Below are 14354 nucleotides of genomic sequence, written 5' to 3' on the forward strand. Positions count from 1 at the left end.
ATTTTTTTGCTTGTAAAATAAGACTAGAGTCTTCAGTATGGATCACATATGAGCATGGAGAAAACAAAAATCCTCACAACAATAAACATCATGATAAGTAGCGAAGAAATTGAAGTTGTCCAGGATTTCATTCTTCTTGGGATCAACAACCAATGCCTATAGAAGCAGCAGTCAATAAGTCAAAACACTTATATGGGCCTGACTCAAGCCATTGTCTTTTAAATATCGTAATTTGCATATAAAAGTTACACAATGAAAAAGGAAGACAAAAGAAGTAGTGCATTTTAATATATGAAGAATAAGGAATATATCATAGACTGACAGCAGAACAAACAAATCTGTGTTGGAGGGAATACATTTAGAATGCTCCTTAGAAGCAAGGATGGTGAAATTTCGTCATGCTTACTTTGGACGTATAATCAGCAAAGACCCTATCATTAGAAAAGAACACCATGGCTGGTAAAATGGAGGGTCAGAGAAAAAGAGGGAAAATGAAGGAAACCCTCAATTAGATGGATCAATTATGATTGTTGTTAGGTGCCATCTAGTTGAAACACTGCCTAGTCCTGCACCTTTCTCACAACTGTTGCCATGCCTGAGTCCACTGTTGCAGTCCCTGTGTCAATCCACCTCATTGAGGGTCTTCCTCTTTTTCTAGGATCATCTACTTTACTAAGCATGATGTCCTTCTCCTCCTGCTAACATGTTCAAAGTTTCACCATCCTTGCTTCTAGGTAGCAGTCCAGCTATACTTCCTCCAAAACAGATTTGTTCATTCTTCTAGCAATCCATGGTACAGTCAATATTCTTTGACAACATCACAATTCAAATATTATCAATTCTTCGACTTCTAGTATATATAAAGCAACTTTGAGGAAGGTCTCTAGCTTTTGGCACACTTGAATCCTGCATGTAGCCAAGTTGTTATTCAGCAGCCTGCCACATTGTCTGCCAACGCTGGGACTCTTAATGGACTTGAATCAATGGCCTGCCATATGTGTGGGTAATATTGGGATTGTGCCTTTTTACTTGTTGACCTTGGGTTTGTCAGCCTCAGCAACCAGTAGCTGCCTGAATGAAGAAAGCCTCCAGCTTTAGTGGGCTGGAAGCAAGAGGCAGAGCTGAAGCCCAAGGTCAAGGGATTTTCACCCAGCCCCTACACCCTGTCACTAACACAGACTTCCAGCCTCCAAAACTGTAAGAGAATAAACTCCTGCTTGTCCAAGCCATCCCATCTGTGGTATTTTCTATTACAGTAGCATGAAATAACCAAAACACTACTCTTCTTTGCCTTTGTAAAATATGTTTTTACCTAGTCTCCCTTATGATGGTGATGATTTAAGATAACTTACTCAAGCCTGTGTAATAAAGGCTTGAAGCCTAACACATCTATTTTCAGGCTCTACTCAATTCACATCTTGTTTTCTACTTCTATCCAACATAGGTCACCCTCCTAAGACAGGTCTGTCTGCTGCTGACACACCATCATATAAGTACTACTACACTGTTTCACTTGTTTATATTTCTATGTCTGGAATGTACTTTACCTTATTTTTCAAACATCCATTCAAGGACCATCTCAGGATGGTCCTGAATATGAACAACATTCAGACTCTTTTCTAATGTGTTACATACTAATTAATACCTAAGTTAATACCTAATTACATACAGACTTAGTGTTTATGACACATAAGTTATTACTATATTATATATAATTTTTGTATTAATTATTTCACAAAGGTACATATACATGTTCCCAACAGGAATACAAGCTTATTGTGGGTAAAAGTACATTTCTATGCCCCACTGGACGTAGTAAAATTTAAGGTTCAATAAACATTTGGATGTTGATAATATTACCGTTATTTTTTAAAGCACACTATTCATTGTATTGCTATTTAACAGATAACTAGAAACTTACCAGGTTTTACAACTAAAACCCCAACTGTTAACTAGCTGCCACCAGTAAATCGCACATCATGTCAACCCCATGTGTTACAGAGGAGAACTGTGCTACATAGGGTTTTCAATGGCTGAATTTTCAGAGCTAGATCAAGGCTTTCATCTGAGGAGCCTCTGGGTGGGTTTGAACCACCAACCTTTCAGTTAGTAGTTGAGCACTTAAGTTGTGCCAAGCTAAAAGGCGGCTTGGCCCCAGAGCAACCAGAATAAACATCCACCAAATAATATGACCATATACATTATTTTTCTTTTCATCCCACTGAATGTTTTGCATTTTTCTAATCCATTTTCTAGGAGCTCTGGTAGCATAGTGCCTAAGGCACTTGACTGCTAACCAGAAGGCTGGCGGTTCAAACCCATCAGCCACTCCTCAGAAGGAAGATGAGGCAATCCACTTCCGTTGTGATACTGCCTTGGAAACCCAAGGAGGGGTGCTATGAGTCAGGGCCGACTCGACAGCACATAACAATAACAACAACAATCCATTTTCTAAATCCATTCTACAAAGACCTTTCTCCATAGCTATCATTTAATCAGAATTGATACTGTTTGTTGATCACAATGTTACCAGGTGAATTTCTTTTCTCACTGTCTTTTCTCAGTGACTATCACTAAGTCATTGCATTGCTTGTATTAATTTCTGTTTTTAAAACAATCAAGACTATACCAATCAACAATCATAGAAATCATTTAGTCAGAGGTGACAACTTTTCCTTTCTTCAATTAAAATTCAATTTCTGAAGATGGGAATGAAAAAATCTTAAAAGATATATTTCACCTGGAAGGTCGACAAAATCTTCTTCTATAATCATTTTTCAGATGATCCTGAAAGAAAAGTAAATTACCAATTTGGTATCTTTGTTTAAAATATATTTAAATACAATTTATCTTCAAATTAATTTCTCCCCAACATGGACATGACAGAAAATTTCAACTCTTCATTTATTTATTCAGTAACTATTTGTTAGTTTCCTACTATAACGAGGAATTCTTCAGGATCTAGTGAAAGAGACAACTTGCCTGATATCTTACTATTTCCAAACCCTGGCCATTACTTCTACTTGAGGTTTATTCATCTTCACCCTGCTCCTCCTCCACCTCCCCTCTCACTCCTCTTCTACCATCAAAATCCAAACTATATGGGCTTCTAGTAATTTGATTAATTATATTTACTTATTTCTTTTCCCTACAAAGAGAGTAAAATAATAGTAAAGGGGAAAAAAAGGCAAAGCAACAATGAAAAAGACAATGAAGAGGGAACCATTTATGCACAAATTTAACCAATTTTTGGAAGACCGAAATTGGATGAAGAGTGATAATTCATGAAATAAAATAAAAGCAGAAGCAGCCTACAGTAATCTCAGAATTTATGTATTCATTAAGGAGAGAAGCTGATAGGCCTCAAAAAAAAAAAAAAAAAACAGTGATGCAGAACAAGGAAACTTGACATCTGAAGGAGGCAAAGAGTAAGACATGGGAACAAAAAAGAGGACAATTAAAAGAAAATCTATGAGCAGAACAGTAATTCCTTTCACTGCCCATATCCTCATAAACACAGAGCTTCCAATCAGTACTCTATTGTCTGTCTCAAATATGACCAGCATCTATGTATGACTAGCCATTTAAAAGTCTCTAAAATAAAAGTCTCTAAAGTAATCTATTGCAAAAGACCTCTTTAAAGTGTTAAAAAGCAAAGGTGTCATTTTGAGGATTAAGGTGCGCCTGACCAAAGCCATGGTATTTTCAATTACCTTATATGCACATGAAAGGAGCTCTGGTGACATAGTGGGTAAGACATTTAGCTGATAACCAGAGGTCTAAGGTTCAAACCCACCAGCCGCTCCATGGGAAGAAGATGAAGCAATCTACTTTCATAAAAATTTAGTCTTGGAAACCCAATGCGGGTTTGACTTGACTTGATGGTTATGTGTGTGTGTGTGTGTATATATATGTGTATATATACACATATATATATACACACACACACACACACACGCATGTGAAAGCTGTACAATGAATAAGTAAGACTGAAGAATTTACACCTCTGAATTACGAAGGTGGTAAAGAATTATGGACTGTCGGAAGAATGAACAAATCTCTCTTCAAAGAACGCTCCTTAGAAGCAAAAAGAAGGAGACTTCATCTTACACGTTTTGAACATGTTATCCAGTCCCTGAAGAAGGATATATTGGCAGACAGTGAAAAAAAGAGGAAGTCCCTCAATGAGATGGATTGATACAGCGGCCACAACAATGGGCTCAAACTTGGCAACAGTTTTGAGGATGATGCAGAACTGGGCAGTATTTCATTCTGTTGTACACAGGGTTGCTATGAGTTGGAACTGATTTAACAACACCTAATACCACCCTCAAATGTTTGTTGTTGTTGTTATGTGCCGTCGAGTCGGCCCCGGCTCATAGCAACGCCTCCTTGGGTTTCCAAGGCAGTATCACTACGAAGTAGGATTGCCCAACCTTCCTTCCGAGGAGTTCAAACCCACCAGCCTCAAATGTTTAATAAGCCTTATTTTTACTTGGCCCAGTGGGATATGAAGAAATGTGCATATGTGAAATAATTTAGAGAATAATAACATACTATTTGTTTTAGGCCCATTTTATGCTTTCTCTGCCTCACCCCTGGAACCCACCATTTTTTACATGGAAACCTAGTTACTTTTAGTAGAGAACAGTCTTTATTTAGAACAAGGGACAGAGGAAAGGTTTGCTCATTATTATGGGAGTACTGCTGGCCCTCTTAGTGGTTCAAGATAAGGAATTGCTATACAAGCCCATATAATATTTTCAAATAGCATAGGCTTTTGTAATGCTTTCAACACTAATCATATTAACAATCATGTTAAGATTAGGCAGCGGCTGATCTTCTATATTTCTCCCTCCTCTTCTCTTTATTCAGGCCTCCCAGCAGCTCAATGGTTAAGCTGTTGTTGTTATGTGTCATCGAGGTCGCTATGAGTCGGACCCAACTCATAGCAACCCCTCCTTGGATTTCTGAGGCAGTATCACTAAGGAAGTAGATTGCCCCATCAGGGTACTAATCAAAAAGTCAGAAGTTTGAATCCACCAGCCACTCTGCAGAAAGAAGATGCAGTACTCTGCTTCAGATGTCGCATTCTGCTTCCATAAAGTTTACAGCCTTGGAAACGCTATGGAGCAGTTCAACTATGTCACTATAAATCAGAATCACTCAACAGAAATGTGTTCTTTTCTTTATAAGCCTCATAGTTCCTAGCTTCTTGCAGCTATTTGCTTTTTCTGGAATCAAAATTGTCTCCCTATAAGCATACAAAATAATTGCTCAGAATAAACCTTAAGCTTGAATTTTGTTGAGTTTTGATTATTTTTAACACAAGTCATTGGTGGAAACGAAATTCAAGCACTTTGGTCTCTGTTCAGTGCTTAGCATTTTAGAACACTGAAGCCCTACACTGAGAGTTAACTATCTTCCAAGGCCTAATTTCTTTTCCTAATTTCAAGTAAAATAAGTTTAATCAAATATGCACACTGAAATGTTAACTAGCACCTGTAAGATACACTGTTCCTCTTTTAAATAGAAAAATGTTAAGGCTAAGGTAGTTCACTCATTCAACAACGGCAAGTCAAGTGCTACTGAGGTACACCAGAACACAGATGATGAACAAGACATTCAAGGCCCCCTAATTCTAAATTAAAGTTGTTGTTGTCAGTGGCAGTCCAATTGGCCTCCAACTCATCGTGGCCCCATGTATTACAGAGCAGAACTACTCCATAGGGTTTTCTTGGTTGCAATCTTTACAGAGGGAGCTCTGGTAGCGTAGTGCCTAAGGCACTTGACTGCTAACTAGAAGGCTAGCGGTTCAAGCCCACCAGCCACTCCTCGGAAGGAAGGTTGGGCAATCTACTTCTGTAGTGTTGTTGTGTTGTTGTTATGTGCCGTCAAGTCAGCCCTGACTCATAGCGACCCCTCCTTGGGTTTCCGAGGCAGTATCACTACGGAAGTAGGATTGCCCAACCTTCCTTCCGAGGAGTGGCTGGTGGGTTTGAACCGCCAGCCTTCTGGTGAGCAGGCAAGTGTCTTAGCCACTATGCTACCAGAGCTCCCCTGTGATATACCACCTCGGAAAACGAAGGAGGGGTCGCTATGAGTTAGGTCCCATTCGACAGCCCATAACAACGATCTTTACAAAAGAAGTTCAAGGAATCACTGAGTGGGTTCAAACCACCAACTTTAGGTTACTCAATCCACAAACGACTTGCACCACCCAGACTCCTAAATTAAAGTTAGAATATAAAAATTTTTAATTTTTATAATAAATACATACTCTGATACTGTCAATATTTTTCCACAGTCAATTGTAAATTGAGCTGCTTCTACGCACTGTGAGAGATCATATTTCTCCAAGAAAATATTATACAACACAAAAGGCTTTTTCAACCTTGGCAAGGTTTGGGGGCTGGATAATTCTTTGTTCTTGGAGGCCATACTGTACTTACACTGTAGGATGTTTAGCAGCATCTCTGGCCTCTATCCACTAGGTGCCAGTAGCATCCCCTCAATTGTGACAATTGAAAATTTCTCCAGACCTTGCCAAATGTCCCCTAAAAGGCAAAATCCTGCCCCAGGAAAGAACCACTGAAGTAAGCATATCCCAATTTTTCCCTCCTCTTGTCTTGTAAATAGCCTATGATGCAAAGGAAGATATTAAAATTAAAAGGCTCAAAACAGTGCTATGGTTATGATAGACATTTGAAAAATGAACTGTATTTGTTTTCAATTCTCTTCCTCCAATGATTACATATAATGTAAACAATGTATGTGCTCACAACACTGTATTTGTCAATGTAGATAGCTAGCAAAAAAAGAACACAGTGACATACCTGCAGATTTTTACATAAAAGGAAGATCATTGATACTGATTCTTAAAAGGGGCGAAAAAGTAAAAAATACAAGTTCATGAGTATTAAAATATATAGTAACAAAGGTGCCCGGATGGTGCAATCTTGTTTGCGCTCCGCTGGTAAACATTAAAAGTTCAACGGTTCGACCTCACCCAGCGGTACCGCTGAAGAACCACGCCCGCTAAACGGCTTCTGTAAAGGTTACAGCTGACACTACTGCACAGCCAACGGAGTTTCTCCAAATGCCTCAATAAACATAAAACATACAGTTAACGATAAGCTTTGTTTGAAATATAGACTACTGAAAGCTAGAAAAGTCCAGAATCATAGAAACAAAAATAAGTTCCCACCCCCCTTAGCCATTCACGACTCACTCATTAGAACTAATAGCTGGCTTTCCGAAGACTTTACCAAAAGATGCTCCATAAATACTAGCCTATTTTTATACTGCATACAAGGTTCAACGTTTTGACAACAGACGAATGAGAATGTCAGAGTTAAAGAAAAATGTTACGTCATCAAGAATCTGTTTCAGACCACCAAGTTGAAGCAAAAGCACACTTTTAATTCGTTTCAATACTTCTACTGTGGAGAAAAGAAAAATGTATTTGGAGGACCAGCAACTGGAAGCAAGCTAAAAAGCAGAAAACATAACATTCGTAGAAGAGAACGATGAAGAGACAGCGGAGGAACAAAAGTAAATAACTCGGGCTATCGGCACAAAATCAAGCCGATTGCGTGGCTTTCCCAGTGAAATCCTCAGGAAGCCACATTTGCAGCCTAACGTTTCATTTTCTCCCTCCTTCGGCGCGGATGCCAGGAGCGCAGGCCTCCTACTCTAAAGGAAGGCCCAGGCCTGTACTCACCAGACCCGACGCAGCCATATTCCCACCCGGCTCCGCCCGCGCAAAGGCTCTCAGGTTGACAGACACACAAGCGGCGGCTAAAAACTGAGCACCGACTGGATCTCTGGCCGCGCAGCGTAGTTACGGTCCCGGAGTGTCTGTCAGTCAGGAAGCGATCGCAAGGGAGATAGCCACCCGCATCGGCACCTCGGGATCCAGCCCACCGGCTGCACCCTGCACCCGACACAGTGGGGCGCGCTAACCAATTTGAACTAGGTTGCACATGCGCAAAACAGACCGTGTAACCCAATGAGGTAAGACGAAAGCCGTTATTGGGCCAGCCGCGTCACTGGGATGGGTCACCGCCTCTTCCGCTCAAAGCGCAGACCCCCCTCCGCTTCAAAACCTGCGTTCTTCCTGTTGCACGTTTGCCTCACGTTCGTCTTTCTGCTCCAGCAGTTTTGTCCTGCAGATGAAAGTAATACTTGGAAAAATCAAAATTTTAAAAAAAGCATATTGCTGTCTGGTCAATTCCAACTTATAGCAACCTATAGAGCAAATTAAAACTTCCCCATAAGGTTTCGAAGGCTGTAATCTTTATGCAAGCTCTTGTGAAACATGGTGGGTTGAAAGCACCGACCTTTAAGTTAGCAGTTGAGCGCTTAATCACAGCGCCACCAGGGTGGCTTCTTGGAAGGATAACAGGTAGAAATTGCAAAAGATGAAGAAAACGTTCGCCTATGCAACCTTGTCAGCCACAACAAAACTGAGAGAACTCTGACGCTGATGATAGTGATGATGGTTTATATTCAAATACGTGGGTGATATTTTTTTATGAAGTATTGCCAACAAAACGACTTGTGTAAATATATACCATTATGTATGATACTCTAAAAAGATTCTTAGACCAGGAGTTTGGAAACCTGCTTAGCCATTAACTAGATATGTCATCTAGGGCAAATTGTGGCACTCTTCTGGGTGATTCTTTAAATGTATGGTAGGAAGGCTACCTTAGATGCTCTAAAGATCTCTTTCTACCTACCTATGATTCTGTGAAACTATCTCATTTTTTTATTTTATCATTACAAGAAAATTTTAATCAGAAACTAGATTACCCATTTAATACATGCAATTAATTTTTTAAAACTTGGCAATGCTTAAATTAGTTGAAACTGACTTGATGGCACTTCACAACAACAAAGAGGGTTGCTATGAATTGGAATTGACTCAATGGCCATGGGTTTAGTTTTTTGATTTTTATCAGGCTTAAAGCCACATTAGTGGTTCAACAGTAGAATGCTCACCTTGCAGTCAGGAAACCCAGTTAGATTCCTGGCTACTGCACTACATACACAGCTACCAGCCATCTGTCTCTGAAGGCTGGTGTGTTGCTATGATGTTGAAATATTTCAGCAAATCTTCCAGATTAAAACAGACTAGGAGAAAGGTCAGATGATCTTCCCACAAAAATGAGACAATAAAAACCCTATGGATCACAACACTCTGATCCGCAACGTACCATTGATAGTCTTTCATTCATTTGTGCATGGGGGTGTTACCATGAGTCAGATGACTAATACAACTAACAACAATAACATCCCATGTTAAGACTATTTTGAAGGAGTAAGAAAGCGGATTACACTTGGCCTCTGAAATCATAGTTAGGACTGGGTTTCAATCTTAAACCTCCATTTGGGGCAAATAAACGATCTATTGCTCAGTTCTCTTGTCTGTAAAATAGAAATAATCATAATAAAATTGTTGAGATTAAATAATTCCTGTTAAAATCTGAAGTGGAGCCAAGATGGTGTCCTGCTAACACACTCCACCAAATCCGTCTACAACAGAGACCTGGAAAAACTAAGTGAAACAGTTAAAAATAATGATACTGGAATTCTGAGCATCAAATAAGAAGATAAAGAATTAGAGTGAGCACCGATGGGAAATGGGAATGGAGTGAGATTAGTAACTGGGGAGAGAGAAGAGACTGAGACCAGCCCAAGCAGGGACATCTTGAATAGAGACATGGGATGCTGATGAGGAGGTGAAAAAAAAAAAAAAAAAAAAGCCCATGGAATCCACACAGCATTAATGACACAGTGTAGACAAATTGGGAGGAATCTGAGGTAAGCAATAGACATGCAGGAGCTGGGAGAGGAACATGCAGAGATGTGGGTCAGAGTTACAGGGGCACAGATGGCCATGGAGAAGGAGGGAATGAAAAAGCTACTCAAATAACTCACCACCAGCAGAAGCGGGGTTTGTGCTAGAGAAAGGCCTGTGTTGGGACTGTTGAAGAAACAGCTTGGGACACTCTCTTGCTCAATTGAATCCGGACAAGAGCAGGATAAATGGCTGTGTGTACACATCCACACCAAAGAATCAAGATAGGAGGTATTTAGTCTCTGATCTAACAAATTCACACCTTCCCTGTGCGTAGGGGTAAATACTCTTTCCACAGACACAGACTCAGTGAATAGAGAAGCCCCACCCTCACCAACCCTGGATCCCTGGACACCTCCACTCTAGCAGACTGAATTAGGGGCTGAAACTCACTTGCTGGGTACCTAAGGGACTAAGAGAACTTACACAAGAGGTACAACGCTGCAGCCGCCACTCTTAGGGGGTTCACTCATGCCAGGAACCTCCCAACTCTGAGAAAGAAAAGGCCTATGTTGGAGTGGTTAGAGAAAACAGTATCAGGGCAGTATTTCACTACAGTCTGGGCAGGAGCTGGATAAATGCTGCATATGCCCAGAAAGGTGCCAGGCCCACACTAGGGAATCAAGACTAGTAAGCCACACTCTCCACTCTTCAAAGTACAGCTTCCCTATGAACAGGGGCAAAACCTCTCTCCACCACTGCCAAGCCAGTGACCAAAAAAGTCCCATAGCCACCCACAGGAACACATTCCCAAAAGTCAGATCCAAAGGCTGTGGCTATACCTTTCTCCGCATATATCTCAGGCTGATCCTTCTCATACTGAGCATAAGAGACATACATCTGCAGCCTTTTCTATTGGAGGAGTCCACTCATGGCAGACTCCTGTTATCTCCACAGGCACATATCCCAGTGGACCTGTAGTTTCTGCTACCCCATCCTGCTCCCAGGGTTGCTGGCTGACAGTAATTACAAAAGTCCTTCCTCCTCAATTTCCTTGTTTCCCTTTTATATTTCTCTTTTTCCTTTCCCAATTTTTCCTCCCTTTTTGCCTGTTTATTTTTCCCTCTTCCTCTTCTTACATTTTTTGCCAATCTTTCAACTTGACACCCACCCTTTTTCTTTTGTCTGTATTTATTATCTTTAAGGAGCTCTGGTAGCATAGTGCCTAAGGCACTTGACTGCTCACCAGAAGGCTGGCGGTTCAAACCCACCAGCCACTCCTCGGAAGGAAGGTTCCGCAATCCTACTTCCCTAAGTGATACTACCTCAGAAACCCAAGGAGAGGTCACTATGAGTCGGGGCTGACTCGACGGCACATAACAACAACACAACATATATATATGTGTGTGTGTATATTATATATATGTATATATAATGGCCTTCTAAGAGCTCAAGAAAACCATAAACAAAAGAAAGACAGATAATACCCTTGAAGAATTCAGGAAAATCATATAAGAACAAAATGAGAAAATAAATAACAATTAGAAAGAGTAGAAAAAACAGCTTTTAGATATCCAGAAGATGAGCACTAAAATTGTGCCAATAAATAACACATTGGATGGACAAAAGAGCAGAATTGAACTGGTGAAATAATGCATATCCCAGTTAGAGACCAAATCCCTTGACATCATTGTGTATAAGGAAAAATTAGAAAACAGAATGAAGAGAAATGAAGAATATCTAAGAGTTATATGGGATAATATCAAAAGAAATAACATACACCTGATTGAAATTCCAGAACAAGAGGAAGTGAAAGAAAGAAGGAAGGAAGGAAGGGAAAAGAAACCAAAGAAAGTTGTTGAAGACTTGATAACCAGAAAAGTTCCCCAATATCATGAATGATGAAAAGATATCAATCAAAGAAGCTCAAAGACCCTCATACAGCATAGACCCCCAAGAGAAAGTCATCAAGATATATAATAATCAAACTTTCTAAAAACAAAAACAAAGAATCCTGAGAGTAGCTTGGGGGGTAAAAAGAAATGTTACCTCCAAGGGGCAACCAATAAGACCGAGCTCTGATTTCTCAGCAGGAACCATGTAGGCAAGAAGGCAATGGGAAGATATGTATAAAATCTTGAAAGAAAAAAAAAAAGGCCAACAAAGAATTATATGTCCAGCAAAACTATCCTTCAAATATGATGACAAAATTAGGACAGTCCCAGCCAAACAGAAATTAGAGAATTTGTAAAACCCATAATGTGTGATTTACAAATGAATAGCCCTGAAACATTGTCCGATAAAGTGCCTGAAGATGAGCCCTCCGATCAGAAGGCATTCAAAATACAACTGAGAAAGAGCTGCCTCCTCAGAGTAGAGCTGACCTTAATGATGTGGATTGAGTAAAGCTTTCGGGACCTCCATTTGCTAATGTAGCATGACTCAAAATGAGAAGAAACAGCTGCGAATATCCATTAATAATCAGAGCATGGAATGTATGAAGTATGAACCTAGGAAAATTGGAAGTTGTCAAAAATTAAATGGAACACATAAAGATAGATATCTTAGGCATTAGCAAGCTGAAATGGACTGGTTTCAGTCCTTTTGAATCAGACAACTATGTAATCTACTAGGCCGGAAATGACAAATTGAAGAGGTATGGCATGGCATCCATCATCACAAAGAATGTTTCAGGATCTATCCTGAAGTACAATGCTATCAGTAATAGGATAATATCCAGTGCCTAAGGCATTTGACTTCTAACCAGAAGTCTGGTGGTTCAAACCGACCCACCACTCCTAGAAAGGAAGATTGGATGATCTACTTCTGTAGTAATACCACCTCAGAAACCCAAAGGAGGGTCACTGTGAGTCAGATCTGACCCAATGACAGTGAACAACAACAAGAAAGACCAGTTAATAGTACTATTATTCAAATTTATGCACCAACCACTAAAGCCAGCAATGAGGAAATGGTAGATTTTACCAAATTCTGCAGTCTGCAATTGACAAAATATGCAATCAAGATGTGTTGATTATCACTGATGATTGCAATGCAAAAGTTGGAAACAAAGAAGAATCACCTGTAGTTGGAAAATATGGCATTGGTGATAGAAATACCGCTGGAGAATGCATGATAGAATTTGGCCAGATCAACCACTTACTCATTGCAATTACCTCTTTCAACAACTTAGCTGGTGGCTATGCACATGGACTTCACCGGATGGAGTACACAGGAATCAGATTGACTACATCTGTGGAAAGAAATGATGGAAAAGCTCAATATCTTCAGCCAAAACAAGACCGGGAGTTGACAGTGGAACCAACCATGAGCTACTGATATGCAAGTTCAAGTTGAAGCTGAAGACAATTAAAACAAGTCCACAAGAGCCAAAATATGACCTTGATTATATCCCACCTGAATTTAGAGACTATCTAAGAATAAATTTGATGCATTGAACACCAATAACAGAAAACCAGAGGAATTGTGGGATGACATAAAGAACATCATACATGAAGAAAGCAAAACGTCATTAAAAAGACAGGAAATGAAGAGAAGACCAAAATGGATGTCAGAAGAGACTCTGAACCTTGCCCAAAAGTTTCTTGCTAAAGCAGATGGAAAAAATGACAAGATAAAAGAGGTGACAGATTGAGAAAAAAAAAATATTCAGCAATGACTTATCTGACAAGGAACTTATCTCTAAAATGTATTTAAAAAAAAGGAAGAAAAAAAAAAAAAAAAAACTCCAATACCTCAACAACAAAAAAACAAACAATCCAACTTAAAAATGACAGAAGACATGAACAAACACTTCATCAAAGAGGATATTCAGGTGGCTAACAAACACATGAAGAAATGTTCATGATCACTGGCCATTAGAGAGATGCAAATCAAAACAACAGTGAGATATCATCTTGCCCCAGCACTAACAGCAAAGTTCAACAAGACATAAAATAACAAATCCTGGTAAGGATGTGGAGAGATTGGGACTCTCATGCACTGCTGGTGGGACTGTAAAATGATACAACCATTATGGGAAATAGTATGGCGATTACTTAAAACATTGGAATTAGAAATACCATTTGATCCAGTAATCTTATTACTAAGTACATATCCTAGAGATGTGAGAACCAGGAGAAGAACAGATTCATGCACACCCATGTTCATCGCAGCACTGTTTACAATAGGAAAAAGATGGAAACAACCTAGGTGCCCATCAACAGAAGAATGGATAACCAAACGATGGTACATGCAAGCAATGGAATATTATGTAACAATAAAGAATAATGTAGACTGTACTAAAGAATAATATAAAATAATGTGGATGAACTTGGAGGATATTATGCTGAGTGAAATAAATCAATCACAGGAAGAAAAAAAAAAAAAAAGAGGTGACAGAAGATTTCAAACAGTGGCTCAAAAGGACAAAGCCCATTATTACAATGAAATGTGCAAAGACCCGGAGTTAGAAACCCAAAAGGGAAGAATATGCTCAGCATTTCTGAAGCTGAAAGAAGGAAAAAAAAAAATTCAACCCTCAAGTTGC

General features: G+C 39.6%; 1 protein-coding gene across 1 annotated transcript in view; it reads right to left on the reverse strand.

The window, feature by feature from the left end:
* CENPC (centromere protein C) overlaps nt 1-10338 on the reverse strand; it is a 186485-nt gene extending 176147 nt beyond the window's left edge. Inside the window, exons 1-4 of the mRNA XM_042781212.1 lie at nt 10292-10338; nt 8109-8168; nt 7750-7974; nt 7005-7103 (exon numbers count right to left, since the gene is read on the reverse strand). Coding sequence (XP_042637146.1) covers nt 7005-7103; nt 7750-7974; nt 8109-8168; nt 10292-10338 — 431 coding nt within the window. The remainder of the gene's footprint in view (nt 1-7004; nt 7104-7749; nt 7975-8108; nt 8169-10291) is intronic.
* Between the last annotated feature and the right edge of the window lie 4016 nt (nt 10339-14354).

This window comes from Orycteropus afer, unplaced genomic scaffold, assembly GCF_000298275.1.
Source record: "Orycteropus afer afer isolate SDZICR_OR568_19922 unplaced genomic scaffold, OryAfe1.0 scaffold00098, whole genome shotgun sequence".
Taxonomy (NCBI): domain Eukaryota; kingdom Metazoa; phylum Chordata; class Mammalia; order Tubulidentata; family Orycteropodidae; genus Orycteropus; species Orycteropus afer.